General features: G+C 34.5%; 4 protein-coding genes across 6 annotated transcripts; 1 reads left to right on the top strand and 3 right to left on the bottom strand.

Moving 5' to 3' along the window:
• Positions 1-1,833: 1,833 nt before the first annotated feature.
• On the bottom strand, positions 1,834-2,589 carry LOC133701979 (uncharacterized). Its single transcript, XM_062126169.1, has one exon. It carries the CDS (start codon positions 2,587-2,589, stop codon positions 1,834-1,836), a length of 756 nt encoding a protein of 251 aa, XP_061982153.1.
• Positions 2,590-4,518: 1,929 nt separating this feature from the next.
• LOC133701567 (protein CANDIDATE G-PROTEIN COUPLED RECEPTOR 7-like) lies at positions 4,519-6,213 on the bottom strand. Its single transcript, XM_062125517.1, has one exon. It carries the CDS (start codon positions 6,066-6,068, stop codon positions 4,758-4,760), a length of 1,311 nt encoding a protein of 436 aa, XP_061981501.1. The 5' UTR covers positions 6,069-6,213; the 3' UTR covers positions 4,519-4,757.
• A 2,350-nt stretch (positions 6,214-8,563) lies between these two features.
• On the bottom strand, positions 8,564-12,670 carry LOC133701313 (endoglucanase CX-like). 3 transcript variants are annotated; one of them, XM_062125186.1, is made up of 10 exons: positions 12,406-12,670; positions 11,184-12,284; positions 10,904-11,066; positions 10,642-10,795; positions 10,328-10,537; positions 9,906-10,106; positions 9,729-9,821; positions 9,498-9,659; positions 9,306-9,417; positions 8,564-9,220 (listed from the first exon to the last, which is right to left on the bottom strand). In XM_062125186.1, exons 3-10 carry the CDS (start codon positions 10,960-10,962, stop codon positions 8,733-8,735), a joined length of 1,479 nt encoding a protein of 492 aa, XP_061981170.1. In that variant the 5' UTR covers positions 10,963-11,066; positions 11,184-12,284; positions 12,406-12,670; the 3' UTR covers positions 8,564-8,732. The 3 variants fall into 3 exon arrangements, with proteins under 3 accessions (XP_061981170.1, XP_061981169.1, XP_061981167.1); XM_062125185.1 differs by having other exon boundaries at positions 10,904-12,284; XM_062125183.1 differs by having other exon boundaries at positions 10,642-12,284.
• Positions 12,671-21,499: 8,829 nt separating this feature from the next.
• Positions 21,500-25,417, top strand: LOC133700563 (probable lysophospholipase BODYGUARD 3). Its single transcript, XM_062124129.1, has 4 exons — positions 21,500-22,405; positions 22,524-22,852; positions 22,983-23,182; positions 24,819-25,417. Exons 1-4 carry the CDS (start codon positions 21,799-21,801, stop codon positions 25,150-25,152), a joined length of 1,470 nt encoding a protein of 489 aa, XP_061980113.1. The 5' UTR covers positions 21,500-21,798; the 3' UTR covers positions 25,153-25,417.
• Positions 25,418-27,694: the final 2,277 nt, after the last annotated feature.

Raw genomic sequence — 27,694 nt, 5'->3', positions numbered from 1 at the left:
AAAATTAAAATGTCACGACAGTTCTGTTATTATTAATTATTTGACAATGATCGATATATTCTATGATCTAACTGGCTACATTTTGGACATGTTTACACTTGTAAAAGGTCTTCTTCGTGTTCTAGTCTTGCTTTTACTGTCCTAGACTCCTAGGAACTAAAAAGAGTGGGGAGAGGAAATGAATCTGGCTCTTTCATTGAAGAAAAAACAAAGTGAAAGATGAAAATGGCTTTTTCTTAATTTTTGAAAAAAATAAAAAAGGATGCCGCCTTTACTTTATTCTATTCGGACTCCGAATGCAACAGAGTTTGAGCTAACGAGGTATACCACAAAAGAAAAGAAAAATAATAAAGCAAGGTGGCTTCTGCTGATGGCAGAGCAGTGAAGAATTGATACTATGAATAGCAGACGGAGAGATGAATAAAAAAACTGATAAATTAATTTAATTAAAAAAAATAACTGAAAAAATTAAATTATAAAAAAAATCAATTAAAATTTAAAACAACTTAGCCAGTTTGGTTCGGTTTTGGTTTTATAAACATGAAATTGAAAAAACTAAACTGAATCTAAATCGAAAAAAACCTGGAAAAAACTGAGTTAAACCGGTTTTTGTTCTAAAAACCAAACTGAAACCGGTCGGTTTAAACCGGTTTTGGTTTTTTTAAAAAAATTTTAATTTTTAATAAAATCAAACCAAACCAAAAATGATCACCCGTAAACAAATGTATCTCCTTGAAAATGCATTTGAATTAATATTTACATCATGTATTTAAAAAAAAACGTAATAAATAAAGAAAACACATTACAAAAAGCCTACTTCCAACTTAACGGAACAAAAGTAAGATTAAACTATATTTTAGTAACTTCCATTAATTTATATACAAGTATCTTTCTAATAAAATCAAATACAATAATAAATTATATTACAAAAAGTTCTCTAAATACATTATCCTACTAAACAGAAAGAACACTGTATGTCTATTGCTCTAGTATGATATGTGAAGGACCTGTAAAATTAAATCATATTAGAAAATTTAAACAATATTTAGAATAAATTCAAATATAAATCCATCATTAACTTTTTATGCCATAACAACTTTGAAAATCTTACAAATTATATATTTATTCTCAAAACTTGAAAGCACATAAAAATTTAATAACTCGATCACCAAGTATTCTGATACCACGAATTCTATTTAATTGATAGTCTAAACAACTATCCCGGTTATATGTCATATAAATGCTGCCACTAGCTTCAATTAATTTAAACAATTGTACTGGTCTCAGCTAGACTAAACAATTTTTCTTCCATAAAATACATTACAAAGAATAATACACATTTAGTGAAATTGCAGATAAGTAAACAATTAAGTCCTATAAATAATATTTAGGTGTAGAACATATATAGCTTAAATCACCACTGAATGAAAACATATATAGTTTTAAAGAAAAATAATAATCATCGTAGTCGTAGTCAAGTCGGGTACAAATCTCTCCGTGGGAGAGTTTAGAGACCTTAAAAACTAATGATCTTAGTCGTTGACAAAGATCATATGACAATTGCATCCCACTGTGATAATAATGCCCATTCAATCAGACTAAATGAGTGTTTTTTTAAATAAATACCTTACCTAACAATTAATTAATAAATAATATTTAAATAATAAATATTTATATGATTTGTTATCTGATGAGTGGAGTATATAAATATAAAAGAACTTTTGGCAGATAGTAGAAAACAATTATGGAAAATTCTGCAGTTTAGCTTTTCCAATTGCGTGAGTTCGGAAAAACATGAAAAAATTGGAGAAACCACAAGAGATCCAAATCTCTTCAAAGTAATCTGAAGCTCTTTGCAGAAGCTCTAGAAATCATGTAACCCACACCCAAACACATGACCCAAACCCCAACATCAATAGCCCATCTGACAACCTCCACTTCCATCTCAACCTCTGCACGATCTCCCCCGCACCCCTCTTCCAAATCTCCACCGTACGAGAATCCACTCCCGTCACAACCACAATAACATCCACCATCCGATTCATCCAAAACGACCTCTCTATCCTCTGGAATCACCTCCAGCCTATCACAGCCTCTTTTGCTCTTCCTTTTCCTCGTCACCACCTTCTCAACCAAGACTACCAGTCCCTCCGCCGCCACACGAACCTCCACCACCCTAGCGTCATCACCGCCTCCACCGCCACAACACTCCAACTTCCACCTTTCCAAGTCAGCATCTCTTCTAAAAATCCCCTCCAGCACCCTCTCTTCTCTTAAATAAACCTCAAACCGAACCCCTTCGTTGATCCGAACCCGTTCTCTTGACCCGAACATAACCTCTCCATCTCCTTCCTTTTTATCCAAATCCACAATCCTATGAAGACCTAAGAACGCTTTAGTCTCGGGTCGAAACTTGGACCCATCACTGACAAGATCATGAGCACGAGGGAGATAAACAAGAGTGAGTGACTCGGGTACCGGTTTGTTATTGGGTCTAGGACCAGTGAACCGGACGTAAAAAGATTTAATCTTCAAGTGCTTTTCTCGGGTTCTTGATTGCAGCCCATGAAAGTCCGTGGTTCTACACATTGTAGACTCGCAGCAAACTACAAGAATGAAATGAAGTTGCGGGGTTGTTCAAAGAAAGATTTTTCTGGCTTCAATAGATAAGGAGAGAAAGAGAGAGAGAGAGAGGTATTAACGGCAGCTATGAGAGCACGCGGTTTTGATGTTGTTGAAAGACAAAATCTTTTTCTTTCCTGCAAGCGATGGACTTGCTACGTGAGAGGAAGCTACTTGTTTTGGTGTGCTGTATTAGAGGAGGAGGGGAGTTGGTGGACAGCCGGGATTTAATCACCGTTGATCTAGTAGAAGATGTGTGACGTGTGGTGACTTTTTTATTTATATCTTAAGCATATCTTATCTAATTTTATAGATTTTGAAGAACTTATAAACAAGTTCTAAAATTAATAATTCTAAAAAATAATTTTAAAATATAACCAGTTAAAAATATTTTATAGTCGTAGACATCAATACCAATATGGAATCTGAATCTTTTAGATTTTTTTTTAATTTTTTTTATTCATTGTCAAATTAGATTATAAGTTTTTATCAAATCAATCTTGGCTTTATTATTAAAATCAATTTGACATATATAATTCTTTATTATTAGATTTCAATTCTAACAGATATAATTTCTTAATTTGTATTATGAAATTATTTTGATAAAAACATTTTACAAAGAAAGAAAGCCTAATCTAGTCACGAGGCCCGGCAAGAATCTTGATTGCTCGACAGTACCCGAGTTGATCTAAGCTATGTACAGAAATGAGAAAGAAGAGAACGCTACCCCAACCTAATAAAACTCTTGGACAATGTTTGGAATACAGCTCCAACATGCATATAATTCTGAATGAAAGAAAAATAGTCTTAACATAGGATGATCATCACGATCATTCTCCGGCCCATTGACAATGGAAGAACCAGTACGCAAAATAGTCAACAACTAACACCAGCATGCATCTTGATAGCAAGAAGGTTACCGACGATTCTAAAATGACATTACATGGCAGGCATATTCTAAATAAGAATTCCAAGTAAATATTTATCAACATCAAGATTCCCGTGTTATAAACTAGCCTATACGTAACACTCAAAACAAGAGGTGACTCCCTCTCTTCGAATTGTCTATATGGTAAGAGCATGACAAAAATCCCAAATAGTTAAAGCATTAAATGCATTATAAGCAACAAACCATTGCAACCATTTCCCTATGGATCAATATAACAGAAATGCACTGAGATTGTCCAAGAAACTAAGTCCAACAAACCATTACCACCGATCTAAGGAAACAAGAATTCATGGATCAATTCAAGATTGAAGGATTGTCCAAATGTTTTTGTCAACAGGAAACAGAAAGTAAATCAAATAGCTACTTGGCATGAACACAGGCTCTTATGAAAACTTTATTATGAAACAAGTTTTCTATTACACTAACCAAGCTATAATTCTCTGCCTGGCAAGTACGAAAAAAAGCTTGTCAGATTATATGAAGCAGGACATTCTTTCACTTGGAGGTGTAATGCATAAAGCTCAAGAGATATATTGGAAGCTCTACAAGATTGATATAGAAAGCAAGATTACCCTTTCTTCATTGGCTCTAAGCATTTTTCGTTTGAAATACTACGATGTTTCTAATTTTCCAATTCACGTTCCAAACAAGAATGAAGATACTTTTATAAGGCGTGCCTATTATGGTGGTCATACAGATACATACAAGCCATACTCAGAATTCAAAGACAAGCATGCATCTAGCTGAACACCCACCAAAATACTATGTGCAAGACAAATCAGTCTCAGAAACTGGTGTTGCGTATTTCCCTTAAATCCACCAAGATTCTATCATGCAAGAAAAATCAATCTCCAATTTTCAATTCCAAAGTGCACAGATTCACCTAAACTCAACGCTTATATGCTACTTCACGCCAAAACACACACAAAGGAATCAAACATGAAACATTGTCAAAACAGTGGCCAATTTACTTCAAGAGCTTGTACATATTGTTGAATATCCACTTTCACGGAGATACATGAAATTTATAAAACTATTCTACTAACCCAAAAACCAAAATAAAGCACATCAACAAGAAATTAAGAAAACCACACAGTAAACCGTCCAATGCAAGCAAAGTTACAGTGGCAATGTTCAAGTATCTACCTCGAATTCTTGACATGTCCATCTTCTTCGAACTCCAAAGTTACAGCTCAAACTCATCTTCTAGCTTCAAAGCCTCAGCTGCAGCCTCTTCCTCTTCATCATCCACAACAAAATAAGGATTATGTGCTTCTGGCTTAAACTTATACCCAGTAAAGACATAAAATGCCAAAGTAGCCAATTCTCCAGCCACCACGCTCGTCCATAAATACTTATAAGAAGTAATTGTCTCCAACGCATAAACCACAACCCTTGTAAAGTAAATATAACAAATCACCACAATATAATACTGCCTAAACAGAGTCAGCTTCATCAAATTCACCGCCGCCTTTCCATCCGTCCTTGCAGCCTCCCTCAAATTCTTAATGGACCAAACAATCGGAAACAAAACAGCGCAACAACAGACAACATCAACCAGCAAGAACACTTGTTTCCATGTAATCCAATCCTGCCCATACGGTCCAGTCTCATCAATAACAACTTGGGCAATATTGGCAACAACTTGTAATGGAATCACAATCATCAAAACCTTCTTTTCTTTATCTTGTAAATACGGTTTCAAAAACGACCACCCAGTACCAATCAAAACAATCAAAGTAAACAACGTAATCCCCTTCAAAAAACTGAAAATGTAAAACAAAACATCCCATCCATGGGCATAACCCGTTCTCTTAATGTAACTCTTATCCTCAGCTTCGCATAACAAATTCACTGTCTTTAAGATTACCACAGCAAGCATGAAGAAATGAATTCGATAAACAGTAAGCCGTTTCCTATATAAAACATAAATCCAAACACCAACTAAACCGAAATAAATCAGCGACAATAAGTAATAAACCCGCGGCAAAATAGTTTTTCCCGCCGACAAATAGTCACGAACTTTACCGCCTCTATCGAGATTATACATGACCGACTTGACGTCCATGGAGACTTTCAACGACGTCAAGCAATTGGCGAACACAAGCGTGTACTGATCGGCGTCGTTTTGAGTTACAATTTTGGAGAGGCTGTCATGGTCTTTCTTGAGGTCGTTGAAAGTGAAAACGGGCTTGATAAGATCCGATTGGAGAGCGCACGTGATTTCACCATCTTCGAGTTGGTTAATAACGTGAAGCCAGGAATCACGAGTGCAGAGAAAGAATCCGATTTTGGATCGGTCGAGATCGGGGTTAGGGTTAGAGAGGCGGATGTTTGTGACGTTGAGTTCGAGTCGGCCGAAGTGGGTGAACCCGAATTCGTCGAAAGGGATAATTTGACGGTCATCGGATCGGATATCGGAGAAACGGATCTCGGCGAGGGAGAGGGAGAGTAGAAGAGAAGTGAAAAGGGAGAAGAGGGCGAAGCGAGTAGCCATGGATCTGAGAAAGAGGGGATTCGATTCTCAGATCTGGTGGAACCTCAATTAATTTTGATCTGTATTTTATTTATCGTTTGCGTCGTGTTGTTCAATGCTTGAAGCTGAAGGAAAGAATACATACATATACATACATTCATACATACATTTATATTTATATTTATAATTTAGGTGAGTTGCTCTATTAATCTTTGTTTGGTACGGCCTGCCACCTCCTTTCTTTTCTACCTTCTAGACCTGTGAGGCTGTTCCGCCAAGTCTTTTTATCATATTTTTTTTTTCCTAATATTACGTTCTTAAAGTTCGAATTAAAAAACCCAAACAATTACACAAACTTTAGTTTCTTAAGCACCAAACATCTCGAAGGGTTTCGATTTTTTTTAATTCTTCGACCTTGATTGATATCCAATTAGATAAATACAAGTCCAGATATGAATAAATTGAAAAAAGATATAACTTCGTCGAGAAGGAGAGAGAGAGAGCTCGAGGGAGGAATCTGGGATCTAAAGAAAGAAGATGACGGAATCACAAACAATTATTAAGAGGGGAAAGTCTTGAGTGAGATTAGGAGATTGGGTTGGGGTTTTCTTGTGATTACCAATTTGACATCCAAGAAGGTTGCGTGAAGGAGGGAGGAAGGGAAAAGCCTGGGGAGGTGATAATTCAATGGAGTTTCTTAAGAGATAATTTCTCGATTTGATTTACGTAACAAATCAACTATATGCAAAATTTGTTTTTTATTTTTAAGTTTTGAAAGCTCCAAAAAGAGAAGTGCAGAGAAGATAAGAAAATTCAAGTCTTGTCGGTGGCTATATTTGGGCCTTGGTTTAGATGTGGATTCCTAGGTTGAGACTGAAGGTATTGGTTATTATTTTAATGTAGTTTTGTACTCTTGTTTATTGTTCCCAGCTCCTGATCTCTCCGCGTTGTCCGATTGGCTAATGATTTTCTTTTCTTTTTTGTAATTACAACAATATCTCATCTAAATTTTATTTTTTATTTTTTATTTGTATTTTTATAAATTACATTTTATATTCTAGATTAATAACAGATCCAAATAAAATGCATGGTTTAAATGTAAATTGTTATTAATTATATAAACTACAAGATAGAAAATATAATTTATAAAAATATAAAGAAAAAGTAAAATTCAAATCAAAGAAGATTTTTGTAATTATTATTTTTCCTCTCTATTTTAGATTAACTAATGATTTTTTTAAAATTATTATTAGCAAGGGTTTTTTTTTATGTTGTTCCTCTATTATCATCATTGTTGGATTTTAAGTAGTTTCATTTCTGGTTCCTAATAAAATAAACTTCCATTTATAAAATATGATTGGTTGATTGATAGGGTTGGAAAACGCGAGTGTACTTCTACTTTTAAAAAAATTAATTTTTTTGTTAAAAATTAATTTTTTTTATATGTTTTGGATCGTTTTGATGTGTTGATCTCAAAAATAATTTTTTAAAAATAAAAAAATATTATTTTAATATATTTTAATATAAAAAATATTTTAAAAAATAATTATAATTATATTTTCAAACACCGTATAGCGATGAGCATGTCTGTAGAAAAGTAACAAAAAAAAACAATTAAAAAAGACTTTGTTTTTCTTTGAAAATAATATATCTAAAATCAGTCCCTAAACTACTATCAATCTCTAGAAAGACAATTTTTTCAATGTTCAATTTTCTTTCTTCATCTAAGTAGAAATCGCTAATTTCTTTCTTTATTCTAATTAGAAATTTTTATTTTCTTTCTCGATTTTCATCATAAAATTACAATCTCCTGTTTGATTATTTATCTGATTGTCTCCAAGTTTTTTTATAGCTTTTGCAATTGATTTTATAATTTGGTTTTGATTGATTTTGTGAAATCTTTCATGTCTCTCTTTCTGTTTATTTGATTTTTGGGTGGTTTATCATGGTATTTACGTCTGAATCTCTGATCTTTGTGGGTCTTTTTCCTTTATAAATAGTTTATCAATAATATTTTTTCAAGGACTAAATTGATAATTGTTTCATAGTTAAGAGAGCAATTTGAGGTTTCTCTCATTAATTAATGGCGATTTCTAAAGCTTATATTGTTAATCATCCCGTAAATCTCGTTTCAACAAACAATTTTCGATATTGGCAATGATTTGTTGCTCCTCCTGTTTTAGTGCCAAATGATCCTAGCAATAGTTCAGGTGCCAACTTTGATGGGGAAAATAGGATTAGGAAGAAGTATACAAGGCCACTGAATTATGAAGATCGGAGGAAATAGATTAATGGAAAGTAAAATGAACGGAGGTTTCTCATTGCTCTTGCCTCCTGGTGTGGTCTCGTCACAAACTGGGAGGACCCTCAACTCAGAAAGTTGCTTACTAGTTTCCAATCCTGCTTACCCTATCTTGTTAAATATTCTCATGAAGTTCTAGGTAAAATATGCAGCAATTTCTGATGGATTTAGCAGGTAAGTAGTTGCCTCAGCTTCTTAAAAGATCACCAGGAAATTATATGGCCAAATCTAGGATTCAATTCGGTATGTTCCGGAACTGAACTGACAAGCATGATACCACATCTCAAATACACTAAATTTCTCTCTAACAGCTTTCTTGTGAGAATGTCTTTTCCGACATTACATCTATAGATACTACTAATATGTGGATAATAGAACTGCTATTAGTTTTTGGCTGAGAAGAAAGCAAGAGCGCCAACAAATGGTGCATTGATATATGTAGCTGGCTCGGATTGCTGATAGCTGTTTCGATCATCAGCGAAATGGTCTCTGTTATCAGGACCGCCTACTATGGCTCCAACAAGGACATTCGGATTGGGAGAGCTGGAGTAGAGGTACTGAAACCCATCGTTACAGGAAATGCGGTTCGGGTGTGCATGTATAGATGGCACCGAGGAACCCCTGTGATGCACATGTTGTGGATACTTGTTACCGAATCCAACCATGTAAGACATCTTTGCTGGATTATCACCTAAGATATAGTCCACTTGCTTCTTCGCCTGAGCGATGAGTGACTCAGCTGTCACGGTTGAACCACCGCATTTGGCAACTCCTCCATTTGAGCCAAGATACTTAGCATACGTCAATAGAAGGAAAGTTGTGGAGGTTACATATTGCAAATTGCTTTCGGTTGCTTTATAAAAAAGCCCCCCTGCAAAGCACATGGAAATGCTGTCATATTCACTAGCATTAAGTTTTCTTGTTAGTATCACTGAAATAATGAAAAAATTGCCCACCAGGAGTGTATTGGGCCTGGAAACTAGAAGTGCCTGGAATTAGAGAGCATATGTAGTTGTCTGAATGCGATTTATATAACTGAAATTCTTCAGTAGTTCTCTCCAAGAATTCCTGTTGAACCACAAAGTTCAAGCTTTATATGGTTTCTAATATTTATGCAGGTGAAGCAGGAGATCTGTATACAATAGAACCTTGGAAAGGAGAATCTTAGTCCCGGGTCGCTTGTCATCCCAACTAAAGGAGTAGTCATCATCATCGGAACCCATTGTGTGACCATTTGACTGGATGTAAGCCAAGTATGTTCCATTCAGCGAGGCTTTATGAAGCCACGATGCACCCCAGAGAAGCTCATCCTGAATCGACAAACTTAGGTTAAGATCTATGATTGACTTCAGAAAGCCAAGAACTGAAGACAATCTTACTTGGTATCCAGAGTACGAGCAGTAAAATGGGCAGACTGCGGAATTGAGAGAGTCGCTGTAAGATCCTCTATACCTGTCTGCAAAATTGAATACCTGCATAGTCACAATTAGATATTTCTTGCAAGTGCAGAAGCTGACAACTAGTGAACAGTCGATTTAGTTACAATGGATGCCTACTTTCATTGCTGCGTGAAGCAATTCGGTGGAGTAAGAAGGGTCAGACTCTTTGAACACAATTGAAGCTGCAGCCAAGGCAGCAGCTGTCTCAGCAGCCACGTCGGATCCTGGGTTCTGCGTGGTTACTTTGTACACATTGCGTGGTGTGTCCATGTCTTCTGGCCTCTCCCAGCACCGGTGATCCATGTTCGGATCTCCAACCTGCACCATCCAGCGTACACCTAAGTCCCATTTCAAATTATCAAGAACGCAGAAACCTATTGTGCCTACTGGCCCCTGCTGTTATCCAAGAGTGCAATTTTCCAGCTGCTGTAACGCCATTTCGCAAAATTCTTAATTTATTATTTGAGGGTAGTGCGCATTTCTCTTGATGAATATGGTTTTATGTGCAAAATTTACAGAATTTCATTATGCATGCTCACTTGAACATATAGTGTGTCAGGGGTGGCAGTGGCCGCTTTTAAAAGGTAGTCAGTGCTCCATCGAATGGCTGCTTCGGCATTCGTAATCTGATTCTGCATCGAGCTACCGAATTCAATGACACTCCATGCCAACAATGTAGTGGTGAAGGCCATTGGAAGGCCAAACTTGACATTATCACCTGCATCGTAGTATCCACCAACTAGGTTCACCTGAAATCCACAAAATAGTAAAACCAGGATAGTCAGTCCTGCTATCTTCATTTTATTATATTCATGAACAGGAAGTTAATTTATAGCAGAATTTGAAATAGTACGTGATAAGCAGAGCCATCAGACAACCCAGAGTCCCCCCTCCATGTTAGCCGTTGGTTCACTGGCAGTTTTCCTGATCTCTGACCCTCAAAGAAGAGGATGGATATTTCAAGAGCATCAGCATAATCTTGAGAAGTAAAGGCAGTGCTGAAATAGCTACGACAACAAAAAATAATGAACAAAATCTGCAACTTCAGTGAAAATGCAGTAGCAATAGCCATTTTCCCACAAGGCTCCACACTATTGAGTCTGTGCTATACTTACTGCGATGTATAGGATTCTAGAGCTTGTGGGTCTGAGCTATATTGAAGAGGAGTTGCCATTTTATAGACAGGAGTTGCAGGAAGTTAATTTGAGAGTTCGTTGGTCGTTAAGAGAGAGATTCATGCTAGTCACGGGATCAACTGCGCAAAATTTGGACATTTTGCTGTAGAGACAACAGCATACGCAAAACTTATCCAAAATGCTTAATACAGTAAACCTGAAAGTCGTTGACATGATATTCAAAAGAACACAACAAAAGGCAAAAATTCATATTTCATACCTTAAATGATAGTTCTCGTGCATTAAAATAGTGGGGTTATCTAGAAGAAGAGAGTAGATAAATATAAATCATGCCAAGGTCTTACAGACTGCTCGGATTTTTGTGACCTTGGATACCGTAATTAATGGCTGGAGGGTGGAGTGTGGTACTGGATTTTGGTGGACATGTATCTTGTCTTTAGCAATGAAGTCACGGATACGTATTGAGTCAAAATCACATGAGACTCAACAGAGCCAAGGTGAGGCTTATCAGTTATCACACACGGGTTGGTTTCCAGCCATCTGTATGAACAATTTTATTAGTTAAAGGTCAATCTAGTCCAACAATAATTCCATAACTGATCTGATTCGCCTTACTGTCTGGTTAGAGTGGGGTGAATATTGATTTTCCAAGTGTTTTTTTATTTAAAAATATTTTATAGTAGTTTTTTTATTTTTTAAAATTTATTTTTAACATCAATATATTAAAATAATTCAAAAACATAAAAAAAAATTATTTATGATCAAAATTTAACATAGTTGGTCAAAGATTTTACAATATTGCGGGTAGGAATTACCATGTTTTTTGCAATATTAGCGGCTTGATTTGTGAAGTCCTGATATGACAGGAGCCTAAAGATTGGACTCGTTCAGAGGAAAACTTTTTGAGTTAGTAATTTGTGTGCTCGAGGGTCATCTTTAGATAAAGAGAAAACATTCTTCGAGTAACTGCTGTTGCTCGAAACTAAATGTTGGTTCCAGAAAACGTTTGAGGCACCGATTGAAGATTCACATGGAAACCATGTAAAGTATAAAAAAGAAAGGGAAAGGTGCAGAAACACTAAATCGTACCATAATTAGCTTTGTCAAAGTGGATAAAAGCGAGAGGTTTTCTTAAAATATTTGCTAAGAGTATTCAAATCAACCTGTACTTTTATTCTTCGCTATGTAATTATTGTGAACACTTAGCTTGTTAGCGTTTGCCTTCATTCATTCAAGATCTTCTGTTAGAAACTACGTGATCAACAGAATATCTGCAAGGCTAGGCTGTTTTCTACTGGATCCTCTTCAAATGGGGGTGGAACTTGTCCATAAACCATTTCGAAACCCATGTCTTCAAGATCTGGTAGTAAAACAAATCCATAGACACATGATACAGAGTTTAGTGTTTACTTCAAATTCACCACTGTTTCAATTGATAATGTGCATAAATCTGAGTTTGAAGGGGCTAAACAAAGACTTACCAGGAATCATAGTTAATGGAAGCCCAAATTCATTAGCGAAGAAGTCTTGAGCAGGAATCCTGCACATGTTCAAGCACATTCCTACACGTCCACTATTCTCAAAGCTCTGTGGTGAGTTTAATTCTTGGATTTTCACTAATGTTCTTATGAGTTTTATTTCTTTTTCGTCTATATTAATGTTGGGAATTTCAGAAGGAAGGATGTGTGAAGGTTAGAGGAGGGTGTGGTTGGCTGTTGTGTCCTATTTGATCATGAGCTAAATATGAAATAGCTATAACACAAAATCTAGAATAAATACGGAATTAAGGGAAAGTAGCTAAATTCTCGAGCAATCTGGAGTGGTTCTATAAAAATAAATTATAAGAGATTAAGAAAAAGATCTTTTAAATGGATTTAGATCTTGAAAATAATATTTAATAGCTTTGTGAGCAGTAATTGGAAATCAATTTTTTAAAATTTTAAAAAATATAACTCAACTAATTAATTATTAAATTAATTTTTTAGAGAGATTATCAGTTTGAGTTTTACAAGTCTCGGGATCACTAGAAATTTATATAATCATTTATTTCAAAATACTTATAATTAGTTAAGATACATGCAAATTAACTCAAACATTTATATTAATAATAATAATAAAACTTTTTAAATTAATAATATTTGTATTAATCGACACTTACGCCCATCAAAACAACAATGCTCATTTATGCTTAGAAGGCATTTCTCGTGGACTTCCTTTATCAAATTTCTTAGATCGATCACTAATTTAAGCTTGAATCACCAGCAGCAGAATTCAATAAATAAAATATACAAAATAATTGAAAAATAAAAATATATAGATAGGTAGCGTATGTCCTCAATGAAGAGGATGCTCGTCGTGTTGATACGAGTGGCCATTGGATTCCAGACAAAAAGGACAGCAATTGCATTACGGATAAAAAGAACTTATCAAAGAAAAGATAGCAAAAAAACCAAAAAAAAAAAACAAAAAATCTGCTTTTCTATGGATAAAAAATTTAAAGAGCCCTTAATAAACATAAATAAATAAAACGTATAATAAATAAATAACTAAATAAAAAGAAAGAAGAGAAAAGAAACTCAGAAATGTTAACTGACTTTGTTAAAAATGCTAAATCTTATAAAAAAGATATCATGTACCGAAGAACATCGTTCATTGAATGAGAGGTCTCCTGATAAACTTCAAGTTGAGATTTGTCGAAGAAGTAATCTCGAGAAATTATTATTATTATTATTATTATTATTTTGTAAGATTAGCAATATTAAGGAAGAGTTTCAACACGAGATTATCTTCTTCGGCAGGGATAGTATTGAATATGTTTGTGGGCCGGTGAGCCCAATATCCAATTTCCTAACAACCAAGTAGCCCAGCACAATATCCCATCTTGACAAGAATTTGGCCTACAAACATTAGCACAAAGACCCACAGGCAAGATCCATTCAAAATTGCACTTTGATCTCGTTCCACTTTTCAAATAGATCATCAATTGTCATAGTGACACGACACGATTAATCATTCTCAATATTAATTAAAAAAATAATCATGATAACATTAACTAATCTCTGTCTGGGTTTGCAATGGATGAAATTCTGCTAAATACCAACTTCTTAGTGGAACTGTTTGTTGATATTATTAGCATTAAACAAATAAAAGGAAAGGAAAAATGACATGTTTATGATCCAGGATAGAATTAGATTTGAAATGAAATTTGTGAAGAAATCTGGATGTGTTAGATATGAAACTTGAAATTTGAAGAAAATCTGATAATAAAAAATTTTGATTATTGGATCAGGTTTAATAAAACTAATTGTTTTTTAAATAAATTCTACTATCAGTTTTCCTATAAAAAACTTGTTGGTCTTCTAAAATTTTAATTAAACTCTAGTTTTGTTTGTTTTAATTATTATTTTAGTTATTTTTAAATTTTATTTAGTTATTTTTCTAGTGTTTTTAGTTATTATTCATACTTTTATAAAATATCAGGTATTATTAGAGCTTTAACTTTGAGGCTTAGTTTTTTTCTTTGCTCTGTTTGCCCACATGCCAATCTCTTTGCTGCATATTCCTGGCTACCTGCTAACCACGACATGGAAAAAAAAATGCACAGGTGTGACAGCTCACATCACAAGAGGCAAAGCATTACAGATCGCATGCAAAGATTAACAAAGTAGATGCATCTCACATGGTAATGGCTCAAAATTCAACACTGACTTGGGTCTTAATTTTGCAGAAATCCATGTCCTGTTGTAGGGAGGGGCATGCAGACTGAACCCCATATATACATGGTTTCTTTTAACACTCAACATCTCATCTTTGCTTTCAGTTTTTTCAATGGAAGGAAGTCAACGTTGGAACTCGAGGGATTCCAAAGAAAAGAGGGACAAATCAATAAATAAGAAGCTTTGGGAATGCAGAATTATGACAGCATAGATAGTTATGGGTCATCAGAACAAACTTGAGTCGGGCTTTTGACTTTTGGTCTTTCTTGCACTCAACTCTACTCAGGACTGATCAATTCAGATCTAGTCAGCATATATATATATGTCTTTCTTTTGTAGTGATAGCTTCATGTGATGGTGGTAGTTTATAAAGAGAATATTGAAGTCAATTGCAGAGAGTAGTGCTAGTCATCTTTGTTTTCTTATAGGGAAATATAGTTGGCATAGAAGGATGAATTCATTGATTCTGTGATCTTTATTATAGCAAGACAACCAGCCATTGCAGGGATGACCTGCAGGTTGAGCTAGCATGGTGATAATAAATGCTAGGAAAACTCTAAGATGATTCTCTTGAATTCATATCTACTGCTGTGAACAATGTGAGTAACTTATTATATAGTTCTTAGCTATTGCTCTTACAAAGAGCATGTAGTAATTAATCTCTTAGCATTTTAGAGTTTAAAATATTAAAAAAGATGGATCAACAGTATTGAAGCGAATTATGAAGCTGTCAGTTCATACACAAGGCCATACAAATTACTTGGCACAAGAGATGTTAGGGAACTGCCTTTTGGACTTGGAGATGATGTCTATCATTATATGTAAAACCTCATATACACCAGCCCAGTACGAATATGAGGACCCAAATCCTGATAAAGTCATCGAGCATTAAATTCAGTTTCTTGTTGTAGTCTTGGATTAATTCATTTATTTCTGCCAAACAATTTCCACTTGGTAGTAGATTGATCGAGAGGACGAACAGACGGTATCCAACCGATCGAGCGTTCAAAGTCCAGCTACGATGAACTTTCTAGCTCCTAATTCATGGAGTCTTTTATATACAAGCAGATCATAAAATTATCAAAAAAAGGATTAAAATTGTTTATTTAAATAAAAGCGAATGATACTAATTAAATACATAAAATTATTATTATTTTATATGATAACGTTTTAAGATGTTTAAATAAATTCTAAGTAAAAAAAACTAAGCACATAAATTAATTAGAAGAATTAAATGATTATTAACAAATGTGCTAAGGCCATCCATTAGCCTGGCCAAACATCTTAACTACGTACTTATTATCTTTTTTCTCTCTCTCATTTAATCCAAACCATTAATTTTAAAACTAATGATGGAATTGAAACATGACCAATCATGTTCCTTTAAAAATATTAAATATCTTCTACTAATAATATTTATTTTTTTAAGGACAGAAGCAAATTGGTCTTATCTTTGGTTTGTAAAAATTACAAACATTTTTTCTTTGTTGATTATTTTATTTTCCAAGATTACATCTTTTGATTGTACTTTGCCTATAAGCAATGTAACTTTCTTCGCTTCGTATTCGGGTTTAGCCTTTAAATTAATGTTTATATATTTATAACCATGCATACTCATAAACCATAAGGAAATCGCGCGCTACGTACAGAGAGATCGAGCAAGTATTTGATTGAAGTTGGGAGGTTGAACAAACATCCCCCGATCTCTAAGTACAGGTTGCAAGTTTTTTTTGGCTTTCTGGTTTTATGAGATGGATCCTGGGGTGGATTGGTGGAGAGAAAACTTGCTTGACATGCACAAGGAGTTTTTCACCTGGATGGTACGGACCCTTTTAATTTTATTGGGAGATGGACAGATGGTTGATGGGGTTCCCTATGTTTAGCAGATGTGAAGACTTGCTCATGAATGCAGGGCTAATGAGCTTACTAGGGGATCACTCACGGAGATTGATCACGTACGGGGATTATTGATAGAGACAATATCGTGATCTCCAAGGAAACTCGGATACAAACAAAGAAATTTATTAGACTTGAAGATAACTGGAGAAAATCTTATATAGGGCCGGAGATATGTACACTCGCACTCACACATGAGGGATATTAATAGAGATTCTTATGGTGACATATATAGAAATAGCAATTGAGATTTTTATGGATACAACATTGGATGTAGAGATACAGTGAAAGAATTTAATGAAGACAGCGAGATACCCATGGATAATTTCATGAAAACTTGGAGATGACCATGAATACATGCAGGAAGATAACCTGGAGATATCGAGATAACCAGGAAGAAATGGACAAGTAGAGATATCCATGGAGAATTTTATATAGATCTGGAGATGTAAATGGATATATGGAGATACCCATGAAGAATTTCAAATATACTTGGAGATATCCGTGGATCAGATGTGAAGGAGTTCATGGAGAATTTCAAGGAGTACTAGAGGTATATATGAAGGCATTGGAGTCTATTATATTTTTATAAATACATGGAAATAAATAAAGGAGACATGCAAATAGGAAAACAAAATAAAGGGATTTATTTACAAAAAGAATATTTTTTTTTTCATTTATAACACATTATTAGAGGTACATTTTTAGATGGAGTTAGTGCCATATATAAGGGAGGTTCTTACCATTTGGTCTTAATTACTAAAATATTTTTTTAAGATTTATTATATTTTAGTGCCAGCTTACCTTTCCTTTTTAGGTTGTATATATTGCTTATAACTCCTCAAAGCATGATCATTGACCTTGAACTACCTAGCTATTTTTTACCTTAATATTATGCATGTATGCTTTATGCCTCAAATGAGTTGTCAATCATTGTCCTCTAATAAGTTTAGGTTAGTTTAGAGTCCTTCATCATTCTTTCCAGGGGAGTATTAGAGTACGTACTATGTAGCAAGGGCATTTTATTCTTGCAAATGTAATATTCTATGTTCCATAAGTGAGAAGGAATGAGGTCTCATTGGTGAAGGATTTTGGTGTAGTTTTGTGTGTTAACAAAATTTCATCAAGGTGCTTTGCCCATCTTATTTTAGCTTTTAACTAGTTGGATATTTGCGCTACATGACGGGTTCATTTTTTATTTTTATAAAAATTACTATAAAAATCTATAATATAAAAAAATAATATTTTTTAATATTAATAATAATTGTTTTATCAATTTTATCAATTATTTTATTAATAATTTTAATCATAATAAAAATAATAATATTTATAACACAAATGATAATATTTTTAATATTCATACTATTAATTATAATAAAATAATAATATTTATAACACAAATAATACTATTTTTTATATGAATATTTAGAATTATAATAAAAATAATAATATTTATAACATAAATAATTATATTAAGAATTTCAAGGATGTTCACAACACAAATAATAATATTTTTTTATATCAATACTTTGAGTTATAATAATAATTATAACACAAATAATAATATTTTTAATTTGAACACTTTGAATTATAAAAGAAAAAATAATATTTATAACACACATTATTATATTAACATACATGAGATTGTGATTAGACTCTTAATTTTATTTAAAACTCAAGTTTGATTATTCTATACATTTAAAATCTTTATCACCCTCTTTTTATAAAGTTGTCAATCTTTTTATTATGTTTTTAAAAATTTTGAGAGAAAAAACCCAAAAAGAAATCATGAGAGCTATAATGCTTAGTTAAAAAGGATTCTTTTCGCTATCGAAAATATCTTTGTGGATGAGGAGAAACTTGAATGATTTTTTGTACCTTATAATTTTGTCCATTGTTTTCCAAGAAAGTAGACTTGTTTGCTCGCGTTGGATACGTGCAGTGAGGTTGAGCCTTAAGACGTTCTTGTGCGGCCAAGGGGACTTCATCAAGAATTCCTATCTATTGTGTTAGCTACTGAAGATCTAGAGTTGCAAGTGGTGTCCAATCTAAAACCCTCTCATGGGCAAGGGTTTCTAAACAATATACCATGAGATATTTTCAGAGATTGTCCAAGTGGAAGGGGTGTCAACTAGCTTTTAGTTTATGATCCCATATAAAAGGTGCCAACTAACGAGACTTGATCTCGTCCAGAGGGCTTTGGAGGGGCTGCAAGCTTTTAATAGGTGGGATGAACTTGTTGAGCCTGCATAATTCTACAAACAAATATGTTGAATGCACAAAGTACTTTCTGATATTTGAGTTAGTAAAACAGAAGGATAGATTTTTTTTTATTATTATGGTAGTGGAGTTAATATATAAAATTGATTGAGAGAAATCATAAGAAGCTTTGAACGTAACAGCTTAGAATGTTTGTATTTCAAGGTCGGTTTTCTTTCATGTTGATCTGTTCTTACCTCGCATCACAGTTAAACATTTATTCTTGAAAGAATACGTACGTCCACTTGAATAAAGGCGGAGGGCACAAAATACATTACTACCTCGTCTTATCATGGGGCACTCATAGAGGTCTTTAGCTTCTGGTGGGTAGCAACGCCCTGTTTAGAGTGACGTTGTCACCTCCACCGTCAATTTATGGGGGAGTTGGGTATGACTAGCTAGAGTTGCCATGTGTCCCCTAGTTCTAACATGGTAATGGGTTGGTGTAGGAACATGTTGCCCTCCTTTGAAGTAGAGTAGATCCTCGTGTAAACAAAACCTTCGGGCAAAGCGGCACATAAAGGCTACCCTCGGTAAGCCGCCATACTTGAGCTTGGGTTACATCGACGAAGACTTTTTTATTCACAATGCGGTCACCGATGGTGCCTTGCCTATTTTTAGGTCTGTCAAAGGAGCTAGGGGCCCTGGCCCCTTCAATATTGCACTATTTTTATTTTTCAGCAACCAACTAATATTTGTGATGCATTTCGTAATTTCAAAGTAAAAATTAATTTTACATAATACTTGATCCGCAGGTCGACCAATCTATCCAAGACTCTTGGGTTATTAATTTTGCGTTCAGTAATTTTGAATTTCGAGTTGAAAGTACTAGACTAATGACTCTATGTTTGGATCAATCTCACAGGTTGGGTTTTTATTTATCACATGTAATCACTTTCATCAGTTCGAATAGTGATCATTTAGGTTGGGAGATTAACATTTAAGGAGAAAAATGTTATGAAGATCCCACCCATTTATGACTTTGAGTGAAAGAAACGGGCTCGTCCTAATGACATTGAGTGAGTAGAACTTGAACCTGATTAGTCTTACCAATTCTTAGAATAGTTTACAAGGTAGTTAATTAATGTTGACACCTTAAGATTAATGACAAATTGAATGCTATATGTTTCTAACCATAGTCAATTTGTCATGTTTCATCGTAATACATATGGTGTGGTTGGGTTTGAACTGATAAGAAATCAATGCTATGCATCGTTTCTCTGGGGAAAAAAGAAGAAGAAGAAATTAAGGTCATGTAAGTTAAGTGTGAAGAGATCAATGACTCTCACTAGATTTAGCTGTATGATTATCAATTGCTTCGGGTATTTTTTTAGTCGGCATATACATTATCGGACATGCATATGTGAACCTACACCGTGTGTGTATGTGCGTGTAAATCAACCGAGTAAAAATATTTTTAAAGCTTCTTTTTTTTTCAAGTGTGAGGGTATATTTGAGTCAACTTTTATTAAACAAGACTCAATTCATGTTTCAATTCTAATTAAAGATAGTCGCTAAGGATATATCCTTATCAAGAGTTGAAAAAATAAAATAAAATTCTTGCAATCTAATTTGAGGTTTGAATTTACTAGTAAAGAAGGGAGTATATATATCCCTTAACCATCAAACTAACTAGGTTGTTGAACTATTAACACTATCAAATATTGATATGTTTGGTACTTATATATAGCATAAACCATATAGATTTTTGCACTTGATTAAGATATTAATCATATAAACAATATCAGCGATCAAGGACAGGACACACCAGCTAATGACATTTAAAAAGTTTGTTTGGAGGTTGATGATTAGATTATGAAATGTGGTTGATAATTGATCAGTACACTTGGGCAAATTTATTAGTTCATCCCCCCCCACCCCCCAAAAAAAAAAAAAAACTTGGTTGCCATTAATTCATTCCCTTCTCATTTTGATAGTGATCAATTTATGATTCACTTAATTTCACAATCCAAATCCCACGTCGAAGTGAAAATCCTGCCCCATCTAATTACTTGAACGAAGCTGTCATCTTCTCATTTTTCTCCTACAAGCCTTATAACAAGATGACCTCAGGAATGAGGACGGTGGTGGTGATCAGGAGCATATTAATAATCGGTAACTAAGAGGATGGAAGTCCTGTGGGCAGGCAAGACAGCCAGCAATAAATACGAGAGGTTCAGAGAGAGCTGTTCAATTTTGAAAAAGAATGCTTACATTAATGTGTTAGGCATATATTTCTGATCAGGGTTAACAAAGGATGAGTTGTAACATGGTGGATGAGAAAAAAAGTGACCTAGTTATAGTAGTATTTCGCATGTGCAAGAAAGAGATCTTTTCTTCTCTACGAAAAATTATTTACCTTGGTTTTTCTTAAGGAAAAATAAAATAAAGAAAAGACTTGTGTTTTTAAGTTAATGGTCTAGTTAAATATAATAATACATTATATCATCTGAAGTGGGACAGCAAAGAAACTTAAAAGCAGTCTTAATATTTCCTCAGAAGAATTGTTTCTTCTCCTACAGAGGAGAGGTTCAACTACCACCTAACTTTTTTTTCCATGGCCAGCAAACAATGCTTCATGAAACTATCAATTCATTTATCTGCTATCTGTAATTGTGTGTTTCACTCTCTTTACCCCCCCGGCCCCCCCATGTGTTTCTCTCCCTCCCATGTCTTCCACCCCCCCCCCCCCCTACTCTCTCCAAGAAGTTTTAAGAAGGTAGAGAAGTAAAGCCCTCACGATTTCATCAAGTGAGGGCACTTTTTGGGAGTGGTCAACAAGTTAGGGCAACATTGTTTCCACAACCATTTTCAAGAACTCTAAATCAAGAAACCAAGACCAAGAAGAGGAATGTGTGCTTGGAATATTGACATTCTTGAATAGGAGCAAATAATTTCCTTCAAATTTTCCTGGCATAGCTAGTCACTCATTATTCTTTCTTCTATACGTCCTTGTATTCTTCTCTTTGGGGTCTAATCAACTATTTTAAGTGAGGAGCACTGATGCCTTCTAGTGAAATGGCTGTAATGGGAAAAACCATAATGATTTTAAGGCTAACAGGCAGGGTTTTACATGATGCAGTGAGCTTCATTGTCTTCTCTCTTCTAGACATCCTTGATCTCATTCTATGTTTTGCATTCAAAGCTGTGGACTTCATCATTGAAGCTGAATGGAAACCTTGTTATTGTACCTCAGCTAAAGAAGCCATCACAAGTAGCGGCAAGATCTTGGTCTCTGAACAAGGTGAGTCCAAGATTGTTTTCCTTACTTCTACCAAGTTAGGGTTAGAAGAGATCTCAGACACTCTTTACACTCGTCCTTCATTAGTGTCTGAGATTTCAAAATCAACCGTAAATGAGCTCAAGAGATTCAAGGTGGAGGATAAGTCCAGTACTGTCACTGTACAATCATCCGAGAAGAATATCAAGAAAGGAACTACGAGATCCACATTCACTGTTAACTCTACCATTGTTGGAATGCTTCGAGGGAAGATTGGAGGCCAACAATTATATCCCACTTCAAGATGGTCTGATTGTGATTGCAAGTCTTGCACCTCGTGGACAACTTCTAGCAAAGAAACCCTCTTCGTTAGAGCTGAAGGACCTAAAGGTAATTAACTAAAAACACACAAGTCTCCTAGCAGCATATGCATGTACACTAATTACTCATGTACTCATTATAATTCTAACGTGTCATGATTAAATTATGTTTTGTAATGTTCGATCAGATAAGGCAAAAGAAGATGTCCTCTTCGTTCATGGATTCATTTCATCTTCAGCATTTTGGACGGAAACATTATTTCCAAACTTCTCAAATTCAGCTAAATCAACCTACCGACTGTTTGCCATTGATCTACTAGGGTTTGGGAGGAGCCCTAAGCCAGCTGACTCCCTTTACACATTAAGAGAGCATCTGGACATGATTGAACAATCCGTTCTTGAACCATACAAAGTCAAGTCCTTCCACATTGTTGCTCATTCTTTAGGCTGTATTTTGGCCCTGGCACTTGCCGTAAAACACCCTGGCTCGGTCAAGTCCCTGACCCTCCTTGCACCGGTAAGTTAGTTTTTATTTCTGATGTTGTTTTGTAACTGTTTCGATTATCCATGAAATGATTCACAAAATCGTTCAAAATTTCTAATGCATTAATTACTGTATAACTGGTTTATATATGTGACCATGGCAGCCATATTACAAAGTACCAAAAGGTGTACCAGCAGCACAGCATGTGATGAAACAAGTGGCTCCAAGGCGTGTGTGGCCACTAATTACGTTTGGTGCATCAATTGCGTGCTGGTATGAGCACATCACCAGAGCAGTTTGCCTTGTCATCTGCAAAAATCACCGGCTGTGGGAGTTTCTTACAAAACTAGTCACACGAAACAGGTGAATTCTCATCAAACTCCACCACCTTAAAAACTGTCCTAACAATTCAAGTGCTGGCACTAGTAAAACTCAACAATCGAAACTTCTCGTTTGGTTCATAATAAAATTTTCTTCATGTTTTTTGTGCTCAATTTCATAACTACCCACCAAACCTAATATCATATGGTGTGGCCTTAATTAATTTCCTTTATTTTTCTGCCATAAATATAATATTTAATTAAGCGCTGTATTCTTTTAATCTAGTTTCTCTGAGAAAAAAGTAGGGATCTTCGGACTTAAGCTACACGACTCATCTTAATTAGTAATTTTGGACCTCCTGCTAATTAATTAATATATACTTTTAGAATAACAAGAAATGAAGGAGACCTGGCATTGCACAAGCCAGTCAATTCTCTTACACAAAGACGATGCATGACCCCTAAACCCCATTCAAATTAAATACCTGTCCTTTTCTTCATTAATAGCGGGACAGATCCCTGAAATCTCTCCAATCCATTTACAGGGTCCATTTTGGGATAATTGGCCAGAAATATTTATTCCTTAGATTTTGAGTATTCCAATAATTAGAAAAATAACATTTATGGTAAGTACTAACAAGAGATTCTATGATGTTTGTAACTATTAATATTCTATTAGTTGTTTTTAGATTTATTTTAAAAAAATAAATACGAGCATGTGAAAATATTTTTATTATTTTTAATAGGTTATGTATTTTATTCTCCCTTATCTTTGTTTGTTTATTTTTTCAAATAAATCTCATAAAATAACTAAAAAAATTCCACTAAGTATTTTCTAACCGATATAAATTTTTTTGGACAGTAAGATATTATTTTTTGATAGTAACCATTATAACGGGGGCCATGGTGGACCACAGCACAAATGACAATTGTCAGATCCTAATTGAAACAGTTGCTTTCTCATGGTTATTGTTGAGATTAATGACAGACCACCGTACAAGTGTCCCACCAAGATTTAGGGGCTTAGCCCATAATTTTTTGTCCCTAAACTGGCTGGCTAGATAATCTTCGGCTGCTTTATGGCATTGGTAGGCTTCTTTGTAAAGATGGCTAACCTGTGGTGCAGCTGGATGATTTGGTAGACCTCCTCCACTTGTTCAAACGGTGAAATTGTAAATTTTGGTTTGACAAATGATGATTCCTCGTTTTAAAACTTGCAGATAGGAGATTTTAAAATCACATAGGTTAAAAGTGTGGTAATTTGTTCACACTAATGCAGTATGGTCGTAAAATTTGTAACTTCCTAAATCTTTTAATTATGTTTCTAAATTTATTAATTTTGATGGCAACTTTGGGAATTCCTGAATCTTATTTTAATATCATGTCGGTTTTGAGCAAGCAAAGCCAAGAAAGAGCTAGCAAAAATCCTTCAGAAGGACAAAAATAGCAGTAATTAACCATTAAATGTAAAACACAAGCGGTAGGTGAATCGTTCAGTTTGGAAGTTACTCTGGAAGGCGAAAACATGTGCCGAGTGATGGGGACAGGTGTTTGGTGCAGAAATAATCCTGTTTTTCTCATATATTTTTCTTCATATGCTCTGCTTTAATTTACTCCATGCAAAACGATCTCCGATCTCCTATTGACATAAATGCAAAACTTTGACAAAAAATGTGTAGGATGAAGACGTTCTTGATTGAGGGGTTCTTTTGCCACACCCACAACGCTGCATGGCATACCCTACACAACATTATATGTGGCACCGGCAGCAAGCTTGATGGGTACTTGGATTCAGTCCGTGACCACCTCAAATGTGATGTCAATATCTTCCATGGCAAAAATGATGAGCTTATCCCAGTTGAATGTAGCTACAATGTTCAGCAAAAAGTCCCTCGGGCTCAGGTGAAGGTGATCGACAATGAAGATCACATCACAATTGTTGTTAATAGACAGAAGGTCTTTGCTAGGGAACTTGAAGAAATCTGGAGGGGAGGAGACCGAGTGGTTAATTAAGACCCTCGTCTTGCTCAAGCTCGATCAAATTAATTAAGTCCCCACATAAATATTTCCTGTCAAAATTGGGTATAATTAAATTCTCTAAGATTGGCAGGTTCTACATTTACTGCTACTTCAGGCACTTTGAAGTCTCTCAGCTGGCGTGATGCATGATCGTTGTAGCGAATTTGATGAGATAAAGGCAAGTGAATTAAATATCTCTTGGCAACAAATCTTGTTGTTGTATGTTGCTTGGCAAAGTTCACATTCTTACAAGATTTAATTGATTTCTTTTTTCTTGGTTGTTCCTTTCATAAATAGTGTTCCATAAATTGTATGGTCAATCCATAAATTATTCTCTGTCAGTTTATCAAAACTAGTCAGCATATATAAAAAACAAAAATAATTAAATTGTATCTTAATTGATGTTAATCATCCTCAATTTAGCAGTTTTTTTTATTTCAAAATACTTTTTTTCATAGTCAAATCTTCTCATCTCATATAATTCTCTTTCTTATTTTATTTATCAAGAAAAAAAAAAGGTTGAAATCGAGCATGGAATTAATAAAAGAATTAAATTATACACAAATCTAAAATTATATGGGCTAAATACATAGTTTCTAACACTACAAGGATTAATTATTTAACTTTACTAAACTACAAGGTCTAATTACTCTTTTGTTTTTTTAAAAAAAATTGGAAAACCATTTTCAGAAGAATTAATTGATTGGTAGAAATAGATCCATGGCATTCTTAAATGAGATATCAAACACATTCACCCACTCACTACTAACCAATATTTAAATAATTATTACATGCACTTATCCATCAACTAATCACTATACAAGTAGATATTTCTTACCAATCCCCTGCAAACCATCATTAATAACTTGTTCTGATGTATGATATTTACGTATCTTTCTACGACTTGGTCTTGAGCTTGCCATACAATGTTATGAAATTGGAAATACTAAGCAGCGGATAGGATTGTTGTTCTTTTGGGAAGTCATAGCTCCCTCACTTCTGATCGATGCTCTGTCCATCAACGTAACACAGCTTATCATGCATCTTGCCGTAAGTGTCAATGAAAATTAATACACCGCAATGCAGGTGAATTAGCCTTCGTTTTTTGAAGGTTTATATGTATCCTAGCAAATGCTACAAGTCTCGAGCGATCCGCAATGCATGCCTCTACCCCAATTTTTTTTCTCGGAAAGTCTACCAAAATATTAGAATTCAACAATAACGTTGAATATGATGGCCACTTCGCGAGAAATTTCTCCTCTCAAAACCACCTGCAGTGGGAGACAGGATGTGGTTAGAGATCTTCATGACCTCTTGTCTAGTCCCAGGAGACTTGTGTCCATCTTGCCATTTAATTTCTACACATCCTGATCTTTTGCATTTAAAATTACAGTCTGTTATAGTTTCAAAGAGATTTAACAAATAGCAAGTGAAATTAAACCTGCCCCCCTCGCAGATCCTCACATGCCATTTTCTAGAGTTGATATAATTTTAATTACTCGATTATAACTTTGACTAGCAAGTTTATTAGATCACGTCGAGATAACTTTCACACGGTTTAATTTTAAACTCGAGCTAAGAGATCAAAAGCAGATCCAAAGATTTTTTTATCAATTTTATCTTTTTTTAACTTGTTATTCAGGTTGCCTTTGGATTGACCAAATCGACTAGGTTTCATCAGATCAACTTCTACACGGTTTAATTTTGGATCCAAGCTAGATAAAAAGTTTGGTTATGAGTGTTTTTGTGTCAATTTTATTATTTTTCTTAATTTAATCTTTAAATTTTTTTAACAGTCAGTGGGTATGTTTTTAAACTGACCAAGTCAATCGGGTCACATATGAACAACTTTCACAAGGTTTAATTTTAAAACTAAATTAGATAAGGAGTCAGATCTAGAGGTTTCAAAGATTACTTATTAGATAGAGTTTAATAAAAATATTAAATAATTATCTACAACTTGAATATTCCTTCTTGCAATGAAAAATCTGTATGCTAACCCGCAATAGAACACGAGATTTTATATTAGTATTATTCTACACATTAAAAAAATGTGGGGTGGAAACACTACCACCTCAAGTTTTTTCTTTTTTTTATTAGGTCCTTTAAACTTTTTTTTATCACCTCAATCTTCTTTTTTTCATTTACATCCATTTTTTATTAGATCTTTAAAAAAGATATTTCATTTGCATCCTTTATATATATATATATATATATATCAGGTCCTTTTTTCTTAAGACCAATAAAAACATGATAAGAGGCCTACAATGGACCGACAACAAGGCCTTATTAGTGGGAGTACATGAGGAGGGCTTCAACTTCTGGTAACGAATCTGGCCTCAACTTATCCTTGGATAAAGCCTTAATTAATCAGGAAGTGAATTGGCCTTGACTCTGCACCTTCTAAAACGATAGAAAAATAGAATTCCATCCGTATCGAATAAGATATGGATTTATGGACAATTAGATAATGATGCCGTGATGATTCGAATCACCATTTCAATAGGTTTGTGCTTTGCTTTTACAGCTTTCCTCG

This window comes from Populus nigra, chromosome 8, assembly GCF_951802175.1.
Source record: "Populus nigra chromosome 8, ddPopNigr1.1, whole genome shotgun sequence".
Lineage (NCBI taxonomy): Eukaryota > Viridiplantae > Streptophyta > Magnoliopsida > Malpighiales > Salicaceae > Populus > Populus nigra.
The sequence above is the reverse complement of the archived record's forward strand: the minus strand, read 5'-3'. Positions and strand labels throughout refer to the sequence as shown.

Bases quoted from the DNA above. Each gene is read 5' to 3' on its own strand.
- LOC133701979 (XM_062126169.1), bottom strand. From the start codon at position 2,589: ATGTGTAGAACCACGGACTTTCATGGGCTGCAATCAAGAACCCGAGAA.
- LOC133701567 (XM_062125517.1), bottom strand. From the start codon at position 6,068: ATGGCTACTCGCTTCGCCCTCTTCTCCCTTTTCACTTCTCTTCTACTC.
- LOC133701313 (XM_062125183.1), bottom strand. From the start codon at position 10,860: ATGGCTATTGCTACTGCATTTTCACTGAAGTTGCAGATTTTGTTCATT. The intron at 10,107-10,327 runs GTGAGCATGCAT...TGGATGGTGCAG, and splicing joins CTGACACACTATATGTTCAA to GTTGGAGATCCGAACATGGA. The intron at 9,221-9,305 runs GTGGGCAATTTT...TGTGCTTTGCAG, and splicing joins CCAGGCCCAATACACTCCTG to GGGGGCTTTTTTATAAAGCA.
- LOC133700563 (XM_062124129.1), top strand. From the start codon at position 21,799: ATGCCTTCTAGTGAAATGGCTGTAATGGGAAAAACCATAATGATTTTA. The intron at 22,406-22,523 runs GTAATTAACTAA...ATGTTCGATCAG, and splicing joins TAGAGCTGAAGGACCTAAAG to ATAAGGCAAAAGAAGATGTC. The intron at 22,853-22,982 runs GTAAGTTAGTTT...TGACCATGGCAG, and splicing joins CCCTGACCCTCCTTGCACCG to CCATATTACAAAGTACCAAA.